Source organism: Chrysemys picta, chromosome 7 (genome assembly GCF_011386835.1).
Source record: "Chrysemys picta bellii isolate R12L10 chromosome 7, ASM1138683v2, whole genome shotgun sequence".
Lineage (NCBI taxonomy): Eukaryota > Metazoa > Chordata > Testudines > Emydidae > Chrysemys > Chrysemys picta.
In genome coordinates this window covers 29,372,363-29,390,666 of record NC_088797.1, presented here as the reverse complement: position 1 = coordinate 29,390,666, position 18,304 = coordinate 29,372,363, and the positions used below count along the sequence as shown (strand labels likewise).

General features: G+C 55.3%; 1 protein-coding gene across 5 annotated transcripts; it reads right to left on the bottom strand.

Annotated features, from left to right (window-relative positions):
* Positions 1-196: 196 nt before the first annotated feature.
* SLC29A2 (solute carrier family 29 member 2) lies at positions 197-14,560 on the bottom strand. 5 transcript variants are annotated; one of them, XM_024100360.3, is made up of 13 exons: positions 14,440-14,560; positions 7,935-8,043; positions 6,405-6,486; positions 5,896-6,071; positions 5,210-5,349; positions 4,577-4,711; positions 4,263-4,360; positions 3,803-3,887; positions 3,441-3,643; positions 3,057-3,162; positions 2,789-2,874; positions 2,360-2,559; positions 197-1,813 (listed from the first exon to the last, which is right to left on the bottom strand). In XM_024100360.3, exons 1-13 carry the CDS (start codon positions 14,510-14,512, stop codon positions 1,702-1,704), a joined length of 1,605 nt encoding a protein of 534 aa, XP_023956128.3. In that variant the 5' UTR covers positions 14,513-14,560; the 3' UTR covers positions 197-1,701. The 5 variants fall into 5 exon arrangements, with proteins under 5 accessions (XP_023956128.3, XP_042705698.2, XP_005305515.2 ...); XM_042849764.2 differs by lacking the exon at positions 14,440-14,560 and adding an exon at positions 14,060-14,194; XM_005305458.5 differs by lacking the exon at positions 14,440-14,560 and adding an exon at positions 13,360-13,787.
* Positions 14,561-18,304: the final 3,744 nt, after the last annotated feature.

Genomic DNA, 18,304 nt, shown 5'->3' with positions numbered 1-18,304 from the left:
GGTTGAGTCCAGCAAACAACAGAAGATTGGCAAAGAATTAGGCTGAACAGAATAGGGGCCCTGGGCAGTATCAGCTAAGAGGAGCCCAAGGGTACAGCTACAGAATACCTGCCCGCTTAGCCTTGGTTTCCCAGCCACCCCACAATTGCTCTCAGCAGCAAATGGGGAGTTAACACAAAGAGGCCAAGACGAATCCTTGTAAAAAAACCTCACAGCACTTTTATTGAAAAAATAAAAATCAAACTTATTAAAAAGAGCCAAAAGCAGGCAATGAAATACAATAAAACAGCCACTCCAGCCCCATGCACACAATAAAGCCAAAGGGGAAAAATGCCACCATGTCCTTTTCTCTCTCCCATGAGAATTTCTATAGCACCTGCCACCATGGTATCTGGGCGCTTCACAACATGAACTGAACATGTCCTCGTGCCCTGGGGAGGCCAGGGCAGTGCTAATGTCTCCATTGTACAGATGGGGAAATTGAGGCACAGAGAGGCTAAGGGACGTGCTCAAGGTCACACAGGGAATCTGGGGCACAGCAGGGAACCAAACCCAGGTCTGACCACGAGCCGCCCTTGAGCTCTTCCAGTAGCACAAAGCCGCCTGCTAGCGGCTGGGCTACTGATGCCTGCGAGAGGAATTGCCGCACCTACTCTAACTACTATTATTTATCTAGCACCTAAGGCGGGGGGGTTCTCAAACATGGGGGGTTGCGAGCTCTCAGCCTCCACCCCCAAACCTCCAGCATTTATAATGGTGTTAAATACATAAACAAGTGTTTTTAATTTCTAAGGGGGGGTCGTACTCAGACGCTTGCTGTGTGAAAGGGGTCACCAGTACGGAAGTTTAAGAACCATTGACCTAGAGCATAACTAGGCACTTCAGAGCACAGACAAGACCTTGCCCCAAGGAGTTTACAATCAACTGGCCAGCACGTGCTTCCCAGAGCTGGGGACAGAACCCAGGTGACCTTGCTCCCATCTCCTGTCCTACCCATTATACAATATTCCTTCTAAAGGGCAGTAGCCTCCATCCAGGAACTAGGACCTTTCTGGGGGTCAGGAGAGAGGGGATATTTAACCCTTTAAAGCCCAGCCAGCAGTCTGGCTTGGATGTGCGTTTCTGCAGCAGAAGCAAAGCCCCAGCAACCCTTGGGGTCCTCCCCTTCCTCGACCCCAGGGCGAAGGGGCAGGAGTTGGAGCCTGGGCTCTACGTGAATCTCCAGGAGAAGTGGTATGCTGTGGTGTCCCTTTGTGTAGCCCATGACACCGCATGGGGCTCAGCCCCCCACCTGGGCTAAGGAGCCAGCCAAAATCAGCCCAGGAGCCCCACAAATAAATACATTAAAACCCCAGATACTTCTTTACATTAACCCTTTCCTCCCCTGCCACACCATTCTATAGACATTCCCTTTGCTGGAATTCCTATGGAACGGTGGTGAGGAACAGAATAGGGCTGGGGGGCAACCCCTAATGGGGTATCTGCCTTGCAACAGGAGACTTGGGGGGGGGGGGGGCAGGACACTAATCTTTACACTCACCAGGCTGAGATGATGCCCATGGAAAGAAAGGGGGAAGTCAGGAGGTACCAGCCCCCCTCCTATGCAAAGCCCCCCCCATCCCTCCTATTCCAAGCCCCCCAGGTTGATGGGGTGCACTCAGACGAGCTGCTGGAAGATGAAGGGATGAATCTGAGGGGGGATCACAGCAGGGCCTTGAGGAGGAAGGAGAGCCCAGCCCCACACGACAGTCCTAGTGCCAGGAAGAAGGTCATGATGGCTCCAGCCAGCTCGCTCTCTTGCGGCAGCACCTGCCTATGGGGCGAGAGAGGAGGGTGGCGGGGAGGACACAGCTGAGAACCACACACCACTCCCCAACATGCAGAGAAACCCAGCACTGAGATGCAGCCACTTCTCGGATGGGCTGTGAGTAGTGTGACCAGATGAGATGAAGAAAATATCGGGACAAAAATTGCGTCCCAACCAGAGATCAGTCGGGACGAGGGACAAACAGCTCAAAATCAGGATGGTCCCGATTTTATCAGGAAGTCTGGTCACCCTAACTGTGAGAGCTGTTTACATCAGGATCCCTCTCCTGGTGCTGAGATGCCACTCTGAGTGCACTGGGAGAGCGCCCCCTACAGACCTCCCCCTGTAGTGCAGTACAGCGCCCCCTAGCAGCACACTGGGGCATTGGGGTCAGCACTGACTGCGAGGGGGAAGTGCCCTCTAGAGACCCTCCCACCTGGTTTCCTGCAGTGCAGCAGTGCGCCCTCTAGCAGCACCCTGGGGCATTGCGCTCAGCACTGATTGCATTGGGAGAGCGCCCCCTACTGAGCCCCGACCCTGCCCAGCACTCACTTGGGGGCGAGGCACATGGTGAGCGAGACGAAGTAGCCATTGGAGAGCGAGAAAGGCAGCATGAAGAGGATGAACCAGGCGTCATGGTGGAAGAGCACGGGCAGGCGGGTGCGGGGCTCGGCTTGGCATAGCATCAGCAGGGGCACAAACAGGAAGCGCAGGCCCACCAGCAGGGGGAGTAGCCATAGTCTCTTCTCTGGCTGGAGAGCAGCGGGGGGAGGGGAGGGGAGGTTCTCAGAGTGGGAGGGAAACCTGACCCAGTGCAGGATTGGGCCCCCCAACTAGTCCCCCCAACGTCACCCACTCCATAAAGCCCTCCCTTTTCCCCAGGGGTTCACCACCCATGGAGGCTGCTGATTTCCCCCCTCTCCCCATCCCTGCCAATGAATGCAGAGCTTGGCCAGCAGGGGTGGGTGTCCCCCCACTCACCCAGAGGCAGTATGAGGTGACGCTGCGGCCCAGCCAGTCCATCATGTTGAACAACAGGAAGCAGCAAACAGGGGTGAAGAACTCACCTATGGGGGAGGGGAAGAGTTGGGGAACAGGATATGAGGTTTTCACCTCTAGGGGGCGCCTGCTCCAACCCAGCCTGGGGCATCAGCAACCACAGCACCACCGAGAGCCAGGGATTCACGCCAGGAGTCCCAGCTCCCAGCCCCCCATGTTCTAACCACGAGACCCCACTCCCTATACTCACTCCATTGCTTGCTCTCCGAGGTGCTGGTGACGGTGGCAGTGATGGCAGGGAACACGGACAGGGTGATAGTGAAAACCATGACAATGCAGAGTGCCAGCAGCCAGATCTGTGCGGGGGTGGGAAGACAGTCAGAGCCAGCTGGGCCCCACCCCCAACAGCTCCAGAACCCCTCACTGAGACACAGCTGTCTCCAGGGGGTAAAGCAGGGGCTGTTTACCCAGGGACCCCTCACCTTGTGCTGAGATGCAGCCACCTCTGGGGTGGGGAGTGGGAGCTGTTTATATTGGGACCCCTCACCTGGCACTGAGATGCAGCCACCTCTGGGACGGGGCATTGGGGCTGTTTATAGCGTACCGCAGGGACTCTTCCCCCCATCCCCTTTACCTTTCGGAGCACACTGAACACTGACGGTCTCTCTGGTCCCGGCCCCCAGTTCTGGGCACTGGTGGCTGTCCCATTGTGCAGGGCGAAGGCTCCCTTCCCGGAGCTCTCCACACTGATGTCCTCCAATGTCCTGAGTGTCCCATTGGCCATTCCCAGCATTGGCTTCTCCCCAGGCCTCTCTGACTGGTCCCCACTCTGTTCCTCTGGGGACATAGGGAAGAGAGGCAGTGATCAGAGATCCCAGAGGTCTTCAGCCAGCCTGGGCATAGCCGGTGGTTTGGACGCAACCCTCTCCCATGCTGGGGGCAGCGAGGTGTCCCCCTGCAGCAAAGGGCCCCACAACTCCCCAGGACCTTGCGTACCGGGGCCCAGCAGCCCAGCTTTGGTCTCCAGCTCATTGCGTGGGTCATGCTGCCAACTCTGCTCCAGGTAGTGACGGAAGAAGGCCTGCAGGGGGCGACAGGACAGGAGGGGGGTCTGTGGAAGGGGCACACATCTGACCCAGGGCATTACACCGTCCCTTCAATCCCCACGTTGCTAATACACAACCCCCCTGGCTGCTACACATTGACCCCCCAAACAGCCCTATCACCCAACGCCCCCAGCCCTAATCTCCCCCACATGGGTCCAGTCAACCCGCCAGCTGGGGACACTCCTGGGACACTGCTTTTATAGGCCCCCAAACCTCTGGGGCCTGCCAAAGATACCCCCCCACACACACACACAAACACTGCTTGCATCCCCAGGCGGCTTGGACCCAGCGCCCCCCAGTGAGGAAAGTCCCTATGCCCCATTCCCCACACCGGCGGTGCAGCATCTCACCATACGGGGCAGCATCAGATAGCAGACAATGGAGATCAGGGTCCCGACACAGGGGGTGATGAAGTAGCTCAGGGCAGACGTCTGCGCATCCGCACCACCTGAAACAGCCAGCACAGCACGTGGAGCAACAGCGCGCAGACAGCACGACCGGGCGCCGATCCCAATGTTCCAGTGCAGCACTAGGGGGCGCTGTGCTGCAGGGAGGGGGTCTCAGTAGGGGGCGCTCTCCCCTCACAGTCAGTGCTAGGGTGGGGCTCGGGGGGGGGAGCAGGAGAGGGGCTGCGGGTGGCGAGGCGGGTCCCCGTCATACTCACTAGCCATGGAGAGCAGCATGGCACTGGCGGCGAAGGTCCCGGCCATGCCCTGGCCACTCAGGAAGAGAGTGCTGTAGCCCTGGGGCAGGGTGCCCAGCTGCCCGAACAGGCTGCCTTGCAGGACAGCGCAGAATGCTGGGTAGAGACACAGTGGGTCAGAACTGCCCCCACCGCCCGGGGACCCACAGTGCCATGCGGGGAGGAGGGGACGCTGAGCCCAGCACAGGGGCCTGGCCAGGGAAATCAGAGCAGCTGCCGTGGGGGCGTCAGGCCCAGCAGCCCCCTCCCAGTCAGTCCCCTGGGAGTTAACCCTTAGTTTCCCCTCCCCCGCAAAAAATACACCATGCCCTCACTGCCCCCTCCTCCACACCATCATCAGTTGCGCGCCTCCCACGTGGGTGCACGGCCCCATCACAGATCCCCCCCCCCCCCCCTCGCAGTCTCCTTCCAGCTCCGATACCCCTGCACTCAGTGGACTGAGAATCACTGTATTTGGCCCTGTGGGGGCACAATGGAAGGGGAATTTTTGCAGAACCACTCCCTGCCCGCCGAAGCCAGCCAGCCCCTCGGCCTTGGGGCTGGGACCCCCCAAGAGGGGAAAGCCCCCATGTCCCATACCCCGCCCCCACTCACAGTTAATGAACCACACAGAGCTTATGGTGATGGAGAAGAAGCTGTGGGGGGGCATTTCCACCCTGACCAGCACGGCCGTGAGGATGAAGAGGAGGAGGATGCCACTCATGCTGCCGAGGACCCGCACCTTGTCCGGGATGCTGCCGGGGGAGGGGGAGCAGGTCAGAGCCCCAGGGTCTCACCCATCACTCCAGGGCTGACTCAGTGTTGGGCTGCTGGTGCCTTGTCACCCCATCAGCCCCGACTGCAGGGGGGACAGCTCAATGGGACCATATGGGTGTGCGGGGGGCAGAGGGACCCTCTGGCTTCTCTGCTAGACCCTGCGGTAGGGGTGGGGCACTGGCGCTGTTTATAAAGGGACCCCATCCACCTTGGTGCTGAGGTTGTCAGGATTAGAAGCCCCTGGAACTGCAGGGGGCTGCGGGTCAGAGCTGGGGGTGAGTGGGGGAGCCCCAGGCTGGGATTGCAGAGGGCTGGGGTCAGGACTGAGGCCCCGGCAGAGCTGGGATTGCAGGGAGCTGGGGTCAGGACTGAGGCCCCGGCAGAGCTGGGGGGTGGGTGGGGGAGCCCCGGGCTGGGATTGCAGGGAGCTGGGGTCAGGACGGAGGCCCCGGCAGAGCTGGGGGGTGGGTGGGGAAGCCCCAGGCTGGGATCGCAGGGCTTGGGTCAGGACCGAGGTTTCTCACCATTGGTAGAGGAAGGAGTTGAGCAGAGTGAAGAGCAGCAGCGGGAGCTGTGAGAGCAGCGTCAGCCAGTTGTTGAAGTTGAACTCATCCTGGGCTGGGTCCCGCTGCGTCCCAGAGCTGTTTCCCCCCAGGCCCACGGTCAAGCTAGTCCCCACAATGAGCCGTGCCTTGAAATACTGTGGGGGAGAGACAAGGTGAGATGGGGCTGGAGCCCTGCTGCCCATACACCCCCGGGGGCACCTCCCCCACTGAGCCACCATCCCCTGGGCCCCAGTAAGACCGCCACATGCAGGGCTGCACCCCTGCCCTGGGTGCTGCTGCAGAACTATGAACCCCTGGCCCCCCAGTGCTCCCCCTCCCTTAGCCCAGCACCCCACTTCCCCTCCTCCTCCTCCTCCCCTCAACACCGTACCTGCCCCTTGCCTACCCCAGCCCCCTAAGCCCTTCCCCCCAGCATTCCTCTTTCCCTTGCCTGCCCCCCAGAACCCCATGGCACTCAGGGTCGGTACCGGGATGGCCGTGATGAAGAAGTTCCAGGGCAGGAGGGTGCCCAGACCCAGGATGAAGAAGATGATTCCCACAGCATGAAACCTGGGGGAGAGACACCATCATGATGGGAACAGGGCCTTCCTGCTCTAGGGGGCACTGGCTCTGACCCCACCCCAGGCCTGGGGGGCGGGAAACTGGCATCTGGGGCATTTCCCTTCTGTGGGCACAGAGGGGCTCAGTCTTGGTGGCACATTCAGCCCCCATTCAGCCAGCTGGGCTCCCTCCCTAGGGACTGGGCTGAGGCCCAGCAAACTTGCCTCAGATGGGGCCCCAATTGGGGATGGTTTCCATTTAGGACCCAGCTATATGGGGTGCAGGGACTAGAATCCTCATATACCTCCCCCCTTCAAATCAGGCTACCTGCCAGGCATGGAGCCAGCCCCTCCCCCATTCTCTGGCACCCTCCTCACCTGCCCCTCACACCTGGACAGGTAAATCTCTTTCCCAACTTGGAGAGCTGCAATTCTCCACCCACTCCTCACTCAAGCTGCACCCAGAGTGGGATGGGGTGGGGATTGCACTCTGCCTCATGTCAGAGCTGGGGATAGAACCCAGAGTCCCCTGGCTGGCTGCAAGCCCTCTGCTCTAACCCACCAGACCCCACTGCCCTCCCAGAGCTGGGGATAGAACCCAGAGTCCTGGCTCCCAGCCCTCCCCCCAACCCCTCTGCTCTAACCCACCAGACCCCACTGCCCTTCCAGAGCTGGGGATAGAACCCAGAGTCCTGGCTCCCAGCCCTCCCCCCAACCCCTCTGCTCTAACCCACCAGACCCCACTGCCCTCCCAGAGCTGGGGATAGAACCCAGAGTCCTGGCTCCCAGCCCTCCCCCTCACCCCTCTGCTCTAACCCACCAGATCCCACTCCCCTTCCAGAGCTGCGGATAGAACCCAGATCCTGGTTCCCAGCCCTCCCCCTCACCCCTCTGCTCTAACCCACCAGACCCCACTGCCCTCCCAGAGCTGGGGATAGAAACCAGAGTCCTGGCTACCAGCCCCGTCTGCTCGAACCATTAATCCCACTCCCCTTGCACTGCAGTCATTTCTCATTAGCTCCAGGGAGCACTGACTGCATAGCTAATGGGGGTCCCCTCCCTGGGGGCCTGCGGGGATGGGTCAGGGTGGTGGTGTTAGGCTCCCACGGGGTGGGGGAAAGGCATGGTCCAGGGCTCGACCCCTCCTCCTGCCCCCACAGGAAGTGTGAGTCCCTTGGTTTGACCAAGGGATTACCAAGTGGGCAGGGTGCCCAGCAGAACCCCCCCCCCCAATCTCCCAGCCTGTTCCTTTACTCCTAGGGTGTCCATGGGGCAGCCCCTTTCCCTCCCCAGCTCACACATGAACCTGGCACAGAACACAGGTGTCCTGACTCCCAGTCTCCCCCACCTGAACTGCACAGGACACAGCCCCTGGGGGATGGTGGTCCCAGAGCAGAGTCCCACCCCCACATAGAGGGCACCAAGGGTCTTTTGTTGGCAAAGGGAGCTGCCACTCACTGGTCCTTGGGCATGTCCTGTCGAGCCATCTGGGTGCTGGGGGGGATGTCTCCGGGCCTTGTGGGGAGAGAGTGGGCAGTGGACAGCCCTGGCTGGTTCTCTGCAGCACCTAGAACAAAACACTCTTACTAACAGGAAGGGAGCAGCCCTCAAACCAGGAAGGAGCCCTGGGGGATGGAAAAACACAACCCATGAAGGGGGGATGGGCTTAAGAGAAACCTGCTCATACAGGGGCCTTGCAGGGAGGCTCCCAGCTCCGCTGTGGAAGTCAGGTGAAGACAGAGGCCAGGTAACCCCAGGAACAGAAAACACAGCCCTTGTGTCCCCACATTCCCTCCCAAAGCCAGGATAGACCCCAGGAGTATGGGCTCCCAGCCCCTGTCCCCTCCCACAGCTGGGATAAAACCCAGGCTCCTGTCTGTAATTCACTAGACCTCACTCCGCTCCTCAAGCCGGGAATAACACCCAGGAGTTCTGGCTCCTGAGTGCCCCCTACTGAGCAACCTGCAGCACTGCATCCCCCAGCTCCGCACTGGGGCATCGAGACCAGCATAGACTGTGATGGGAGAACACCCCCTACCGAGCCCCCGTGCACGCCCTGCGGTACAGCACCCCCAGCAATGCACTGGGGCACTGCATCCAGCACTGACACCTAGGGGAGAACGCCCCCCACTGAGACCCTGCCCTGTTCTCTGCAGTACAGTGCCCCCCAGTACCAAACATTGGGCCAGCAGTGACTGAGGGGAGAGTGGCCAATGCAGCATCAGGCCCGCCTGTGAGATTCTCCACTGCTCACTGGGGCGAGCATACTGTGAGTCAATGGTGAGGGAGGAGTGACTGTGAGTGCCTCCCACGGCCCAGGCTTTTTCTATACAGAGCTCCCATTACCTACCAGGAATCGGCAGGGCACTCCACTGGCAAGCAGCCACAAGCCCCTTCCCTAACCTGAGGGCCCTGTCTTTGCTTGAGGCACCTCACGCACAAAAGAAATGTCCCAGCCTTGCCCTGGGTTGTGTCTGTGGTGGTAGTGGTGGGGATGAGGCTACAAGCAGCTTTTGCAGCTGTCAGCGGGTTGGGGGTGCCCTGGGCTTCCCTCTGACCAGCTTGTGACGTTATGAGTGTAATATAATATTTCACTGGAAAGTCACAGGGCCAGAAAGAGTTAATTAACTCACCAACTGACCTGACCCATGGGTGAACTTTAGAGACTGGCTAGGAAGATAGGTAAATGAATAGAGCTTTGAAGTGCAAGTCTGCAGTGTTGGAGATAGAAGGGTAGATGTTTGCTCAGGGCTTGTGATGTAAGCAAACAAGTCTTGTCTATTGCTATAACTTTAATTCAAAGATCAAAAAGGAATATTAACATTTATAATGATACTGGAGTGAAACAGTATATATATCTCTTTGAAGGTTGTGGTAACCTGTATCTGAACTGTTTAATGGATAAATTATCCTGTGCTAATTGCCAGGATGTTTGGAAGGAGAGTTAAGCCTATTGTTTTCTCAGGCCGAAAAGGCTGCTGGAAATGTATAAGAACCCTGGGACACGATCCTACTTCCTCTCAGATCTGCTTTGGGTTTCAAGAGGGGGAAACCTTAAGCCACAAGGATTGAGATCCCCAGTCACTGACTGGAGTCACCCTGAATTTGGACATTGGACTATAACCTATGGACTATGTCTAAAAGGACTTTTGTCAACTACAAGCTCATCTCTGCTATGTATCTGAACTTCAAGAACTGAATTCAAGTCTGTATGTATATTGATCTTTTAACCAACACCCTCTCTCTCTTTCCTTTTTTAATACATTTTAGTTTAGTTCATAAGAATTGGCTATAGCGTGTATTTTGGGTAAGATCTAAGTTATAATTGAACCTGGGTATGTGACTGATCCTTTGGGATTGGAAGAACCTTTTCTTTTATGTGATGAGATAAGATTTTCAGTAATCATCATCATATCTGACAAGTGTGTCTGGATGGAGGCCTGAGGCTGGGTACTTTAAGGGAACTGCCTTGTTTGAACTTCTAAGTAACCAGTGAGGTACTACAGAAGCTGTTTTGTGCTGGCTTGGTAAATCTAAGTATTGGAATATCCACCAGCTTCTGGGGTTTGTCTGCCCCGTTTGGTTTGCAGTTCACCCTAATTGAGTGACCTCAGCTGGCTCCCACAGGCAACTCCGTCACACGGCTAAAACAAAATATCACTCCAGCTTGCACCACCTAAACTGAGGGCTTTAACAGGAGACTTGTCTGCACTTTGAAATTTACCAAAATCTCTTTGGGACTGCTCAGCCAATGGTCAAATTAGAGACATTGGAGAATTCCGTAGGCAGGGTTGGGTGCCTGATACTTCCCATTATAGGACGCTATTGTTAAGTGCTTAAAACTTTGCTAGACTTTAACCAGACAGGCTGAAATTTCACACATGAGGCACCAGGCCAAATTTTTTTTTTTTGAAAATTTCAGCCAAAACAGTTCCGCCATCTCCAAGAACTAGGTTTGGGAACAATGCATGGTTTTGCCCATGTTAATTATATATTTATTTTCTGGAGACCTTTACTTTGGCTCTAGCACCCCCATGCTTTGCAGCAGGGACTTGAAATTTGGCAGGCTGGGCTGTGTGCCAGGACCGTGCCTTTTGCAATCCCCATGAAAATCCATCCACCCAAATTTGAAAATATTGCAGTTCACACATGCTCAGTAGAGACTCCTTAGAGCTTAACTAACATTTCTAAGAATCCATTCTCACTGGGCATGCTCCATCATAGAATATCAGGGTTGGAAGGGACCTCAGGAGGTCATCTAGTCCAACCCCCTGCTCAAAGCAGGACCAATTCCCAACTAAATCATCCCAGCCAGGGCTTTGTCAAGCCGGGCCTTAAAAACCTCCAAGGAAGGAGACTCCACCACCTCCCTAGGTAACACATTCCAGTGCTTCACCACCCTCCTAGTGAAATAGTGTTTCCTAATATCCAACCTGGACCTTCCCCACTGCAACTTGAGACCATTGCTCCTTGTTCTGTCATCTGCCACCACTGAGAACAGACGAGCTCCATCCTCTTTGGAACCCCCCTTCAGGTAGTTGAAGGCTGCTTTCAAATCCCCCCTCATTCTTCTCTTCTGGAGACTAAACAATCCCAATTCCCTCAGCCTCTCCTCATAAGTCATGTGCTCCAGACCCCTAATCATTTTTGTTGCCCTCCACTGGACTCTTTCCAATTTTTCCACATCCTTCTTGTAGTGTGGGGCCCAAAACTGGACACAGTATTCTAGATGAGGCCTCACCAATGTCGAATAAAGGGGAACGATCACGTTCCTCGATCTGCTGGCAATGCCCCTACTTATACAGCCCAAAATGCCGTTAGCCTTCTTGGCAACAAGAGCACACTGTTGACTCATATCCAGTTTCTCGTCCACTGTGACCCCCTAGGTCCTTTTCTGCAGAACTGCTACCTAGCCATTCGGTCCCTAGTCTGTAGCAGTGCATGGGATTCTTCCGTCCTAAGTGCAGGACTCTGCACTTGTCCTTGTTGAACCTCATCAGGGATTTTTTTGGCCCAATCCTCTAATTTGTCTAGGTCCCTCTGTATCCGATCCCCACTCTCTAGTGTATCTACCACGCCTCCTAGTTTAGTGTCATCTGCAAACTTGCTGAGAGTGCAGTCCACACCATCCTCCAGATCATTAATAAAGATATTAAACAAAACCGGTCCCAGGACCGACCCTTGGGGCACTCCGCTTGAAACTGGCTGCCAACTAGACATGGAGCCATTGATCACCACCCGTTGAGCCCGACGATCTAGCCAGCTTTCTATCCATCTTACAGTCCATTCATCCAGCCCATACTTCTTTAACTTGGCGGCAAGAATACTGTGGGAGACCGTATCAAAAGCTTTGCTAAAGTCAAGGAATAACACATCCACTGCTTTCCCCTCATCCACAGAGCCAGTTATCTCATCATAGAAGGCAATTAGGTTAGTCAGGCACGACTTCACCTTGGTGAATCCATGCTGACTGTTCCAGATCACTTTCCTCTCCTCTAAATGTTTCATAATTGATTCCTTGAGGACCTGCTCCATGATTTTTCCAGGGACTGAGGTGAGGCTGACTGGCCTGTAGTTCCCCGGATCCTCCTTCTTCCCTTTTTTAAAGATGGGCACTACATTAGCCTTTTTCCTGTCAGCCGGGACCTCCCCCGATCGCCATGAGTTTTCAAAAATAATGGCTAATGGCTCTGCAATCTCATCCGCCAACTCCTTTAGCACCCTCGGATGCAGCGCATCTGGCCCCATGGACTTGTGCATGTCCAGTTTTTCTAAATAGTCCCGAACCACTTATTTCTCCACAGAGGGCTGGTCACCTTCTCCCCGTATTGTGCTGCCCAGTGTAGCGGTCTGGGAGCTGACCTTGTTCGTGAAGACAGAGGCAAAAAAAGCATTGAGTACATTAGCTTTTTCCACATCCTCGGTCACTAGGTTGCCTCCCTCATTCAGTAAGGGGCCCACACTTTCCTTGACTTTCTTCTTGTTGCTAACATACCTGAAGAAACCCTTCTTGTTACTCTTAACATCTCTTGCTAGCTGCAACTCCAAGTGTGATTTGGCCTTCCTGATTTCACTCCTGCATGCCTGAGCAATATTTTTATACTCCTCCCTGGTCATTTGTCCAATCTTCCACTTCTTGTAAGCTTCTTTTTTGCGTTTAAGATCAGCAAGGATTTCACTGTTTAGCCAAGCTGGTCGCCTGCCATATTTACTCTTCTTTCTACACATCGGGATGGTTTGTTCCTGCAACCGCAATAAGGATTCTTTAAAATACAGCCAGCTCTCCTGGACCCCTTTGCCCTTCATGTTATTCTCCCAGGGGATCCTGCCCATCTGTTCCCTGAGAGAGTCAAAGTCTGCTTTTCTGAAGTCCAGGGTCCATATTCTGCTGCTCTCCTTTCTTCCTTGTCAGGATCCTGAACTCGACCTCATGGTCACTGCCTCCCAGGTTCCCATCCACTTTTGCTTCCCCTACTAATTCTTCCCTGTTTGTGAGCAGCAGGTCAAGAAAAGCTCTGCCCCTAGTTGGTTCCTCCAGCACTTGCACCAGGAAATTGTCCCCTACACATCCTCACAGAGTGCCTGAGTATTCTCCCTCCAGCTATGGGGCAAAACCAGACCTTTTCCAAGAAGGGCTGCCCTGAGCCAAGCATGGAACTGAGACCCTCTCTCTCACACTCTGTAGCCACACACCAACACCCCCCATCTTCACTCCGTACATGCTATGACACCCATCATTGCCCCCCCCCCCAACCTCCTCACAGGAGGGGAACCGAACCTCCACCACAATCCAGCCATCCCCCACTGCAGAGATCCCCGAACGTGACCCTCCAACTGCAGACCCACCTGCACACAATCCAGTGACCCCCAGCACAGCCATTACCTTCTGTCTCCGGCTCAAATGCCTCTGATCCCCCTCAAGGACAAATGGGGATCCTGCCCCCTTACAAAGCCCCCAAGGTCAGGCGGGGAATGTGTCCTCCAGCTGCCCGCAGGGCTGCCCAGTGCAACCGCACGTGAAAACGGAATCGCTACAGTGCAGGGGACAGCGACATTGTAGCGGGCGGGGAGGGGGTCGGAATCGGTTTGTTCCCTTCGCACCAGCTCCGCCAGCGGCCGGCCGGCCGGACCCCCCAGCCCGGGGACGCCCCGGGGGGTGGGAGAGGGAAGGGATCAGCGGGCTGAGGCTCCACGGCCCGACAAGGCCGATGCGGTTTCACTTGCTAGCGCGGCCCGGTCTCCATGCGGCGGCGGCGGCTCTGCGCTAAGAACAGCCCAGCAGCGCATCCATCCGGCGGGGCGCCTCGCCTCGCTCCGCCCCCGGGGCCCCCTAGAGAAGGGTCCGGACCCCAGCGGCCCTTCCCGCCCGCCGGGGCCTGGCTGGGGCGTCACTGACCCGCCCCCCAGCAGCCCCACGGGACACGCAGCAGCGGGGGGCGAGGCTCAGCAGTTTTAGCCTGGGCTAGTCCCGCTCCCCCGCGGATCGCCCCGGCCCCACCAAGGCGCGTCCCCAAGGGTCACGCTGCGCGCGAAAGCACCCCCCCCCCCCCCCGGTAAATCTGACGCAGCCCGTCCCGACTCACCTGCGCTTAGGGGAGAGCGGGAGGGAGCTGAACTGGAAGGAAATCGGGTTTAGCAACACTGTCCTCGGATCGCGGGGAGGGGAGAGGTCCCTGCTCTGGGGCGCTGCCCCCACCCCGTGTCCGGATCGCGGGGGGTCCCTGTTCTGGGGCGCTGCCCCCACCCCGTGCCCGGATCGCAGGGGGGTCCCTGCTCTGGGGTGCTGCCTCCATCCCCTGCCCGGATCGCAGGGGGGTCCCTGCTCTGGGGCGCTGCTCCCCATGCCCGGATTGCGGCGGGGCTCGGGGCACCCCCGCCGCCGCCCGTGGTGCACAGAGAGGCCCTGTTCCCGGGAGGCGGACAGATCGTCTCAGGGACTGGGCAGTGCCAGGGGCTCACTCACCTTCTCTTGTTGTTGCGCTTGGAAATTCCCGCTCCCGCCAAAACATGGCAATTGGGGCGGGGCCAGGCTGCATTTTCCAATCACAACTCCCCTATCCCCGCGACCCCTCCTTCTCCAGTCACATCCCACTCCCCTGCAAGCCCCCTCCCCAGTCACACACTGCTCCCCCTGTGGCCCAGGCTCCGGCTGGGACTCTGGGAAACTGGGTCCCTGCCCGGCTCCACCACTCCCCCTGATTGGTGACCTCAGGCAATTTCCTTCCCCCACTCGGTGCCTCAGTCTCCCCCCCCCCCTTGTCTATACAGACTGTGAGCTCTTTGGGGTCAGGTCTGTCTCTGTGCTGTGCCCATGGGGCCCCAGGTTCTGCTGGGGGTTGCTCTGTGCAGCGCCCAGCACAAGCTGATGTAGGGCTGGAAGAGGCCATGAGAGGTCAGGTAGTCCAGCCCCCTGCGCTGCAGCAGGCTCCAGAGAACCCTGACTGTTCCTCATATCTGTTTGTTCAGCCAGGTCTTAAAAACCTCTAGTGATGGGGATGCCACAACCTCCCTGGGGGACCTGTTCCAGGGCTTAACTAGCCTTGGGGTTAGCAAGTTTCCCCAAATGTCAAACCTCAATCTCCCTTTCTGCAAACTCAGTAAGCGGATTACTTGTCCCATCCGCAGTGGCCATGGAGAACAATTGATCACCATCCTCTCTAGAGCAGCCCTTAGCCTAGGTGAACAGTCCCCGTCCGGCATCTTTTCTTTAGACTAAACAGGCCCAATTTAAAAAAAAACTTGCCTCACAGGTCGGGTTTTCTGTCATCATTTCTGTTGCTCTCCTCTGGACTTTCTCCAATTTGTCCATATCTTTTCTGCTGTGCTGCGCCCACAACTGGACACAGTTCTCCAGCTGAGACCTCCCCAGTGCCCGCCCATGTCCCACATACAACACTCCTGTTAATACATCAGTGATGGGGCAACACCCTCGAACACACACCCATGGGGCACAACACAGCCTTGGAGAGGCACTGCCCTCTATTGCCCCCAGCCCACCTCTGCTCAGAAGCCACTCTCCCATAGAGTGTTTTAAACAGGGGTTCCCTTGTGAGGGGTCTCGTTTCTTACAGTATGTCAAATTAGTCCTGTGCCACTCAGGTCCCAGCCTTGTTTCTGGGCTCCCACAGCCCTCCTTGGGATCTGACTGATCATTCAGGCCAGCTGCAGCCTTCAATCAGCCTCTTTGTATGGCCCCTTTTAATCCTGTCCTTTCCCGCAGGGCTGGGAGAGGTCACAAGCAAGCAGATATCTCCTAGGGACATCTCTTTCCAGCTGTCTGTTTCTGCGCCCACACGCAGCCCCTGGGCTCTCCAGTGACTCTTCCTTTTTATCTCCAGGCCTGCACTGATTTTTTAAAAATTAGCAATTAATGGAGATATCCCATCTCCTAGAGCTGGAAGGGACCTTGAAAGGTCATCGAGTCCAGCCCCCTGCCTTTATTAGCAGGACCAAGTACTTATTTTGCCCCAGAACCCTAAGTGACCTCCTCAAGGATTGAACTCACAACCCTGGGTTTAGTAGGCCAATGCTCAAACCACTGAGCTATCTGTGTATTTAGGTAGGAAGTTTTAACAAGCCTACAAATCCTTGCCATGAAAATATCAGAAACCAAACAATCATTACAACAGTTAGCTTTTGTTAAGAGATAGTGTTTGGGATTGTAGTCATCAGATCTTTCTATTTAACAGCGTGTTACCATACTATTGAGTGTGCTTTGCTACAACACCTGGAATATGTCCCTTCTAGCGATAAACGGAGTGAAATCTCTATGGACACATATTTAACTGACCAGGCATGTCTATCAAATGTTAAGAGTCACAACATTTGGACCAGCATGCTGAGGGTGACTTTGTCTGAGCATTGAATAAAAAGTAACCAAATATCTATCTGTTCTCTTGGTACGTATTTGGTGTGTTAATTTCCCCCTAACCTCAACCTCCCATGTTGTTTAGATAAGTTCCTGGAGGACAGGTCCATCAATGGCTATTAGCCAAGATGGTCAGGGACATAGCCAGGTGTCCCTAAACCTCCAACTGCCAGAAGCTGGGATGGGGGATGGATCACTTGATAATTGCCCTATTCTGGTCATTCTCTCTGAAGCATCTGGCATCAACCACTGTCAGAAGACAGGATAGTGGGCTAGATCTCAACCTTTCCAGACTACTGTACCCCTTTCAGGAATCTGATTTGTCTTGCGTACCCTCAAGTGTCACCTCATTTTAAAACTACTTGCTTACAAAATCGGACAAGTGTCACAGTACACTATGACCGAAAAACAGCTGACTTTCTAATTTTTACCATAGAATTATAAAATTAATCAAGTGGAATATAAATATTGTACTTACATTTCAGTGTATAGTATATAGCAGCAGTTCTCAAACTTTAGCAACCTGAGGCCCCACATTTTGATTTAAAAATTTTCATGGACCCCCAAGGCCCCCCGCTCAGCCCCAGGCCCCACCTCTTCCCGCCCCCACTCCACCCCTGCCCCTCCTCTTCCCTGCCTCTTTCTGCCCCCTTTCCCCAGCGTGCCCCATCCTCATTCCTCCCCCTTCCTCCCAGCACCTCCTGCTGTTCCCTGGTGTGCAGGAGGCACTGGGAGGAAGGGGGAGGAATTGATCAGCGAGGCCTGCGGACCCCTTGGAGTACCCTCACAGACCCCCAGGGGTCAGTGGACCCCAATTTGAGAAATGCTGGTATATAGAGCAGTATAAACAAGTCACTATCTGTAGGAAAGTTTAATTTGTACTGCTAGTACTTTTTCTGTAGCCTGTTGTAAAACTAGGCAAATAGCTAGATGAATTTATGTACCCCCGGAAGAACTCTGCGTACCCCCAGGGGTACACATACCCCTGGTTGCGAACTACTGGGCTAGATGGATCATCGGTCTGACCCAGCATGGCCATTCTTATGTTCTTAATCATTGTGATTGGGCTAATTTGCTTTTTCCAGTTAGAGGCTACCAATAACCGAGCATCTAGGAGCTGTGGGGCCATTTCCACTAGGAGGAGCATTACCAAACAATCGCTTGATAATAAATACAGGCCTGGACTGATTTTAACCACACAACCTATCTGCCAGGTGTCTACAGAGGGGAGGAGGGTTGTCTGAGTCCCAGGTGGAGCTGACCCATTACCTCTTAAAGGGGCCAGTCAGCTGGTGACAACATCTCAGAAAAAGATTTGCCTTTTTCTAAACAGCATCACACCGTTGGCTCTTATTTAATTTGTGATCCATTCTCACCCCCTGATCCTTTTCAGTAGTGCCGCTGATTAGCCGGTGAGTCCCATGTTGTATCTGTACCTTTGCTTTTCCTGCCTACATGCGATACTTTGGACTTGCCTTTATTGGATTTCATCTTGTTGATTTCAGACCAATTCTCCAACGTCTCAAGATCATTCTGACTTCTAATCTTGGCCTTGCAGTGCGGGCAGCCCCTCCCAGCAACTTTTATAAGCATACTCTCCACTTCAGCAGCCAAGTCGTTAATTACAATATTGAATAGTACCAAACCCAAGACAGACCCCGGTGGGATCCTACTTGATATTGCCTTGCAGTCTGACAGGGAAACCATCAAGAACTACCCTTTGAGTATGGTCTTTCAACCAGTTGTACACCTGCCTGATAGGAATCTCATCTAGACCCTATTTCCCTAGTTTGCTTATGAGAATGCCAGTGGGGACTAACTCTTTACTAATGGTCAGATATAGCGTGTCTACTGTTTTCCCCACATCCACTTGGCTTGTTATACAGCTCCCGCACTCCACCCCAGAGGCAGCTGCATCTGGGTGCTGTGCGAGGGGTTCCTATAGAAACAGCTCCCACAC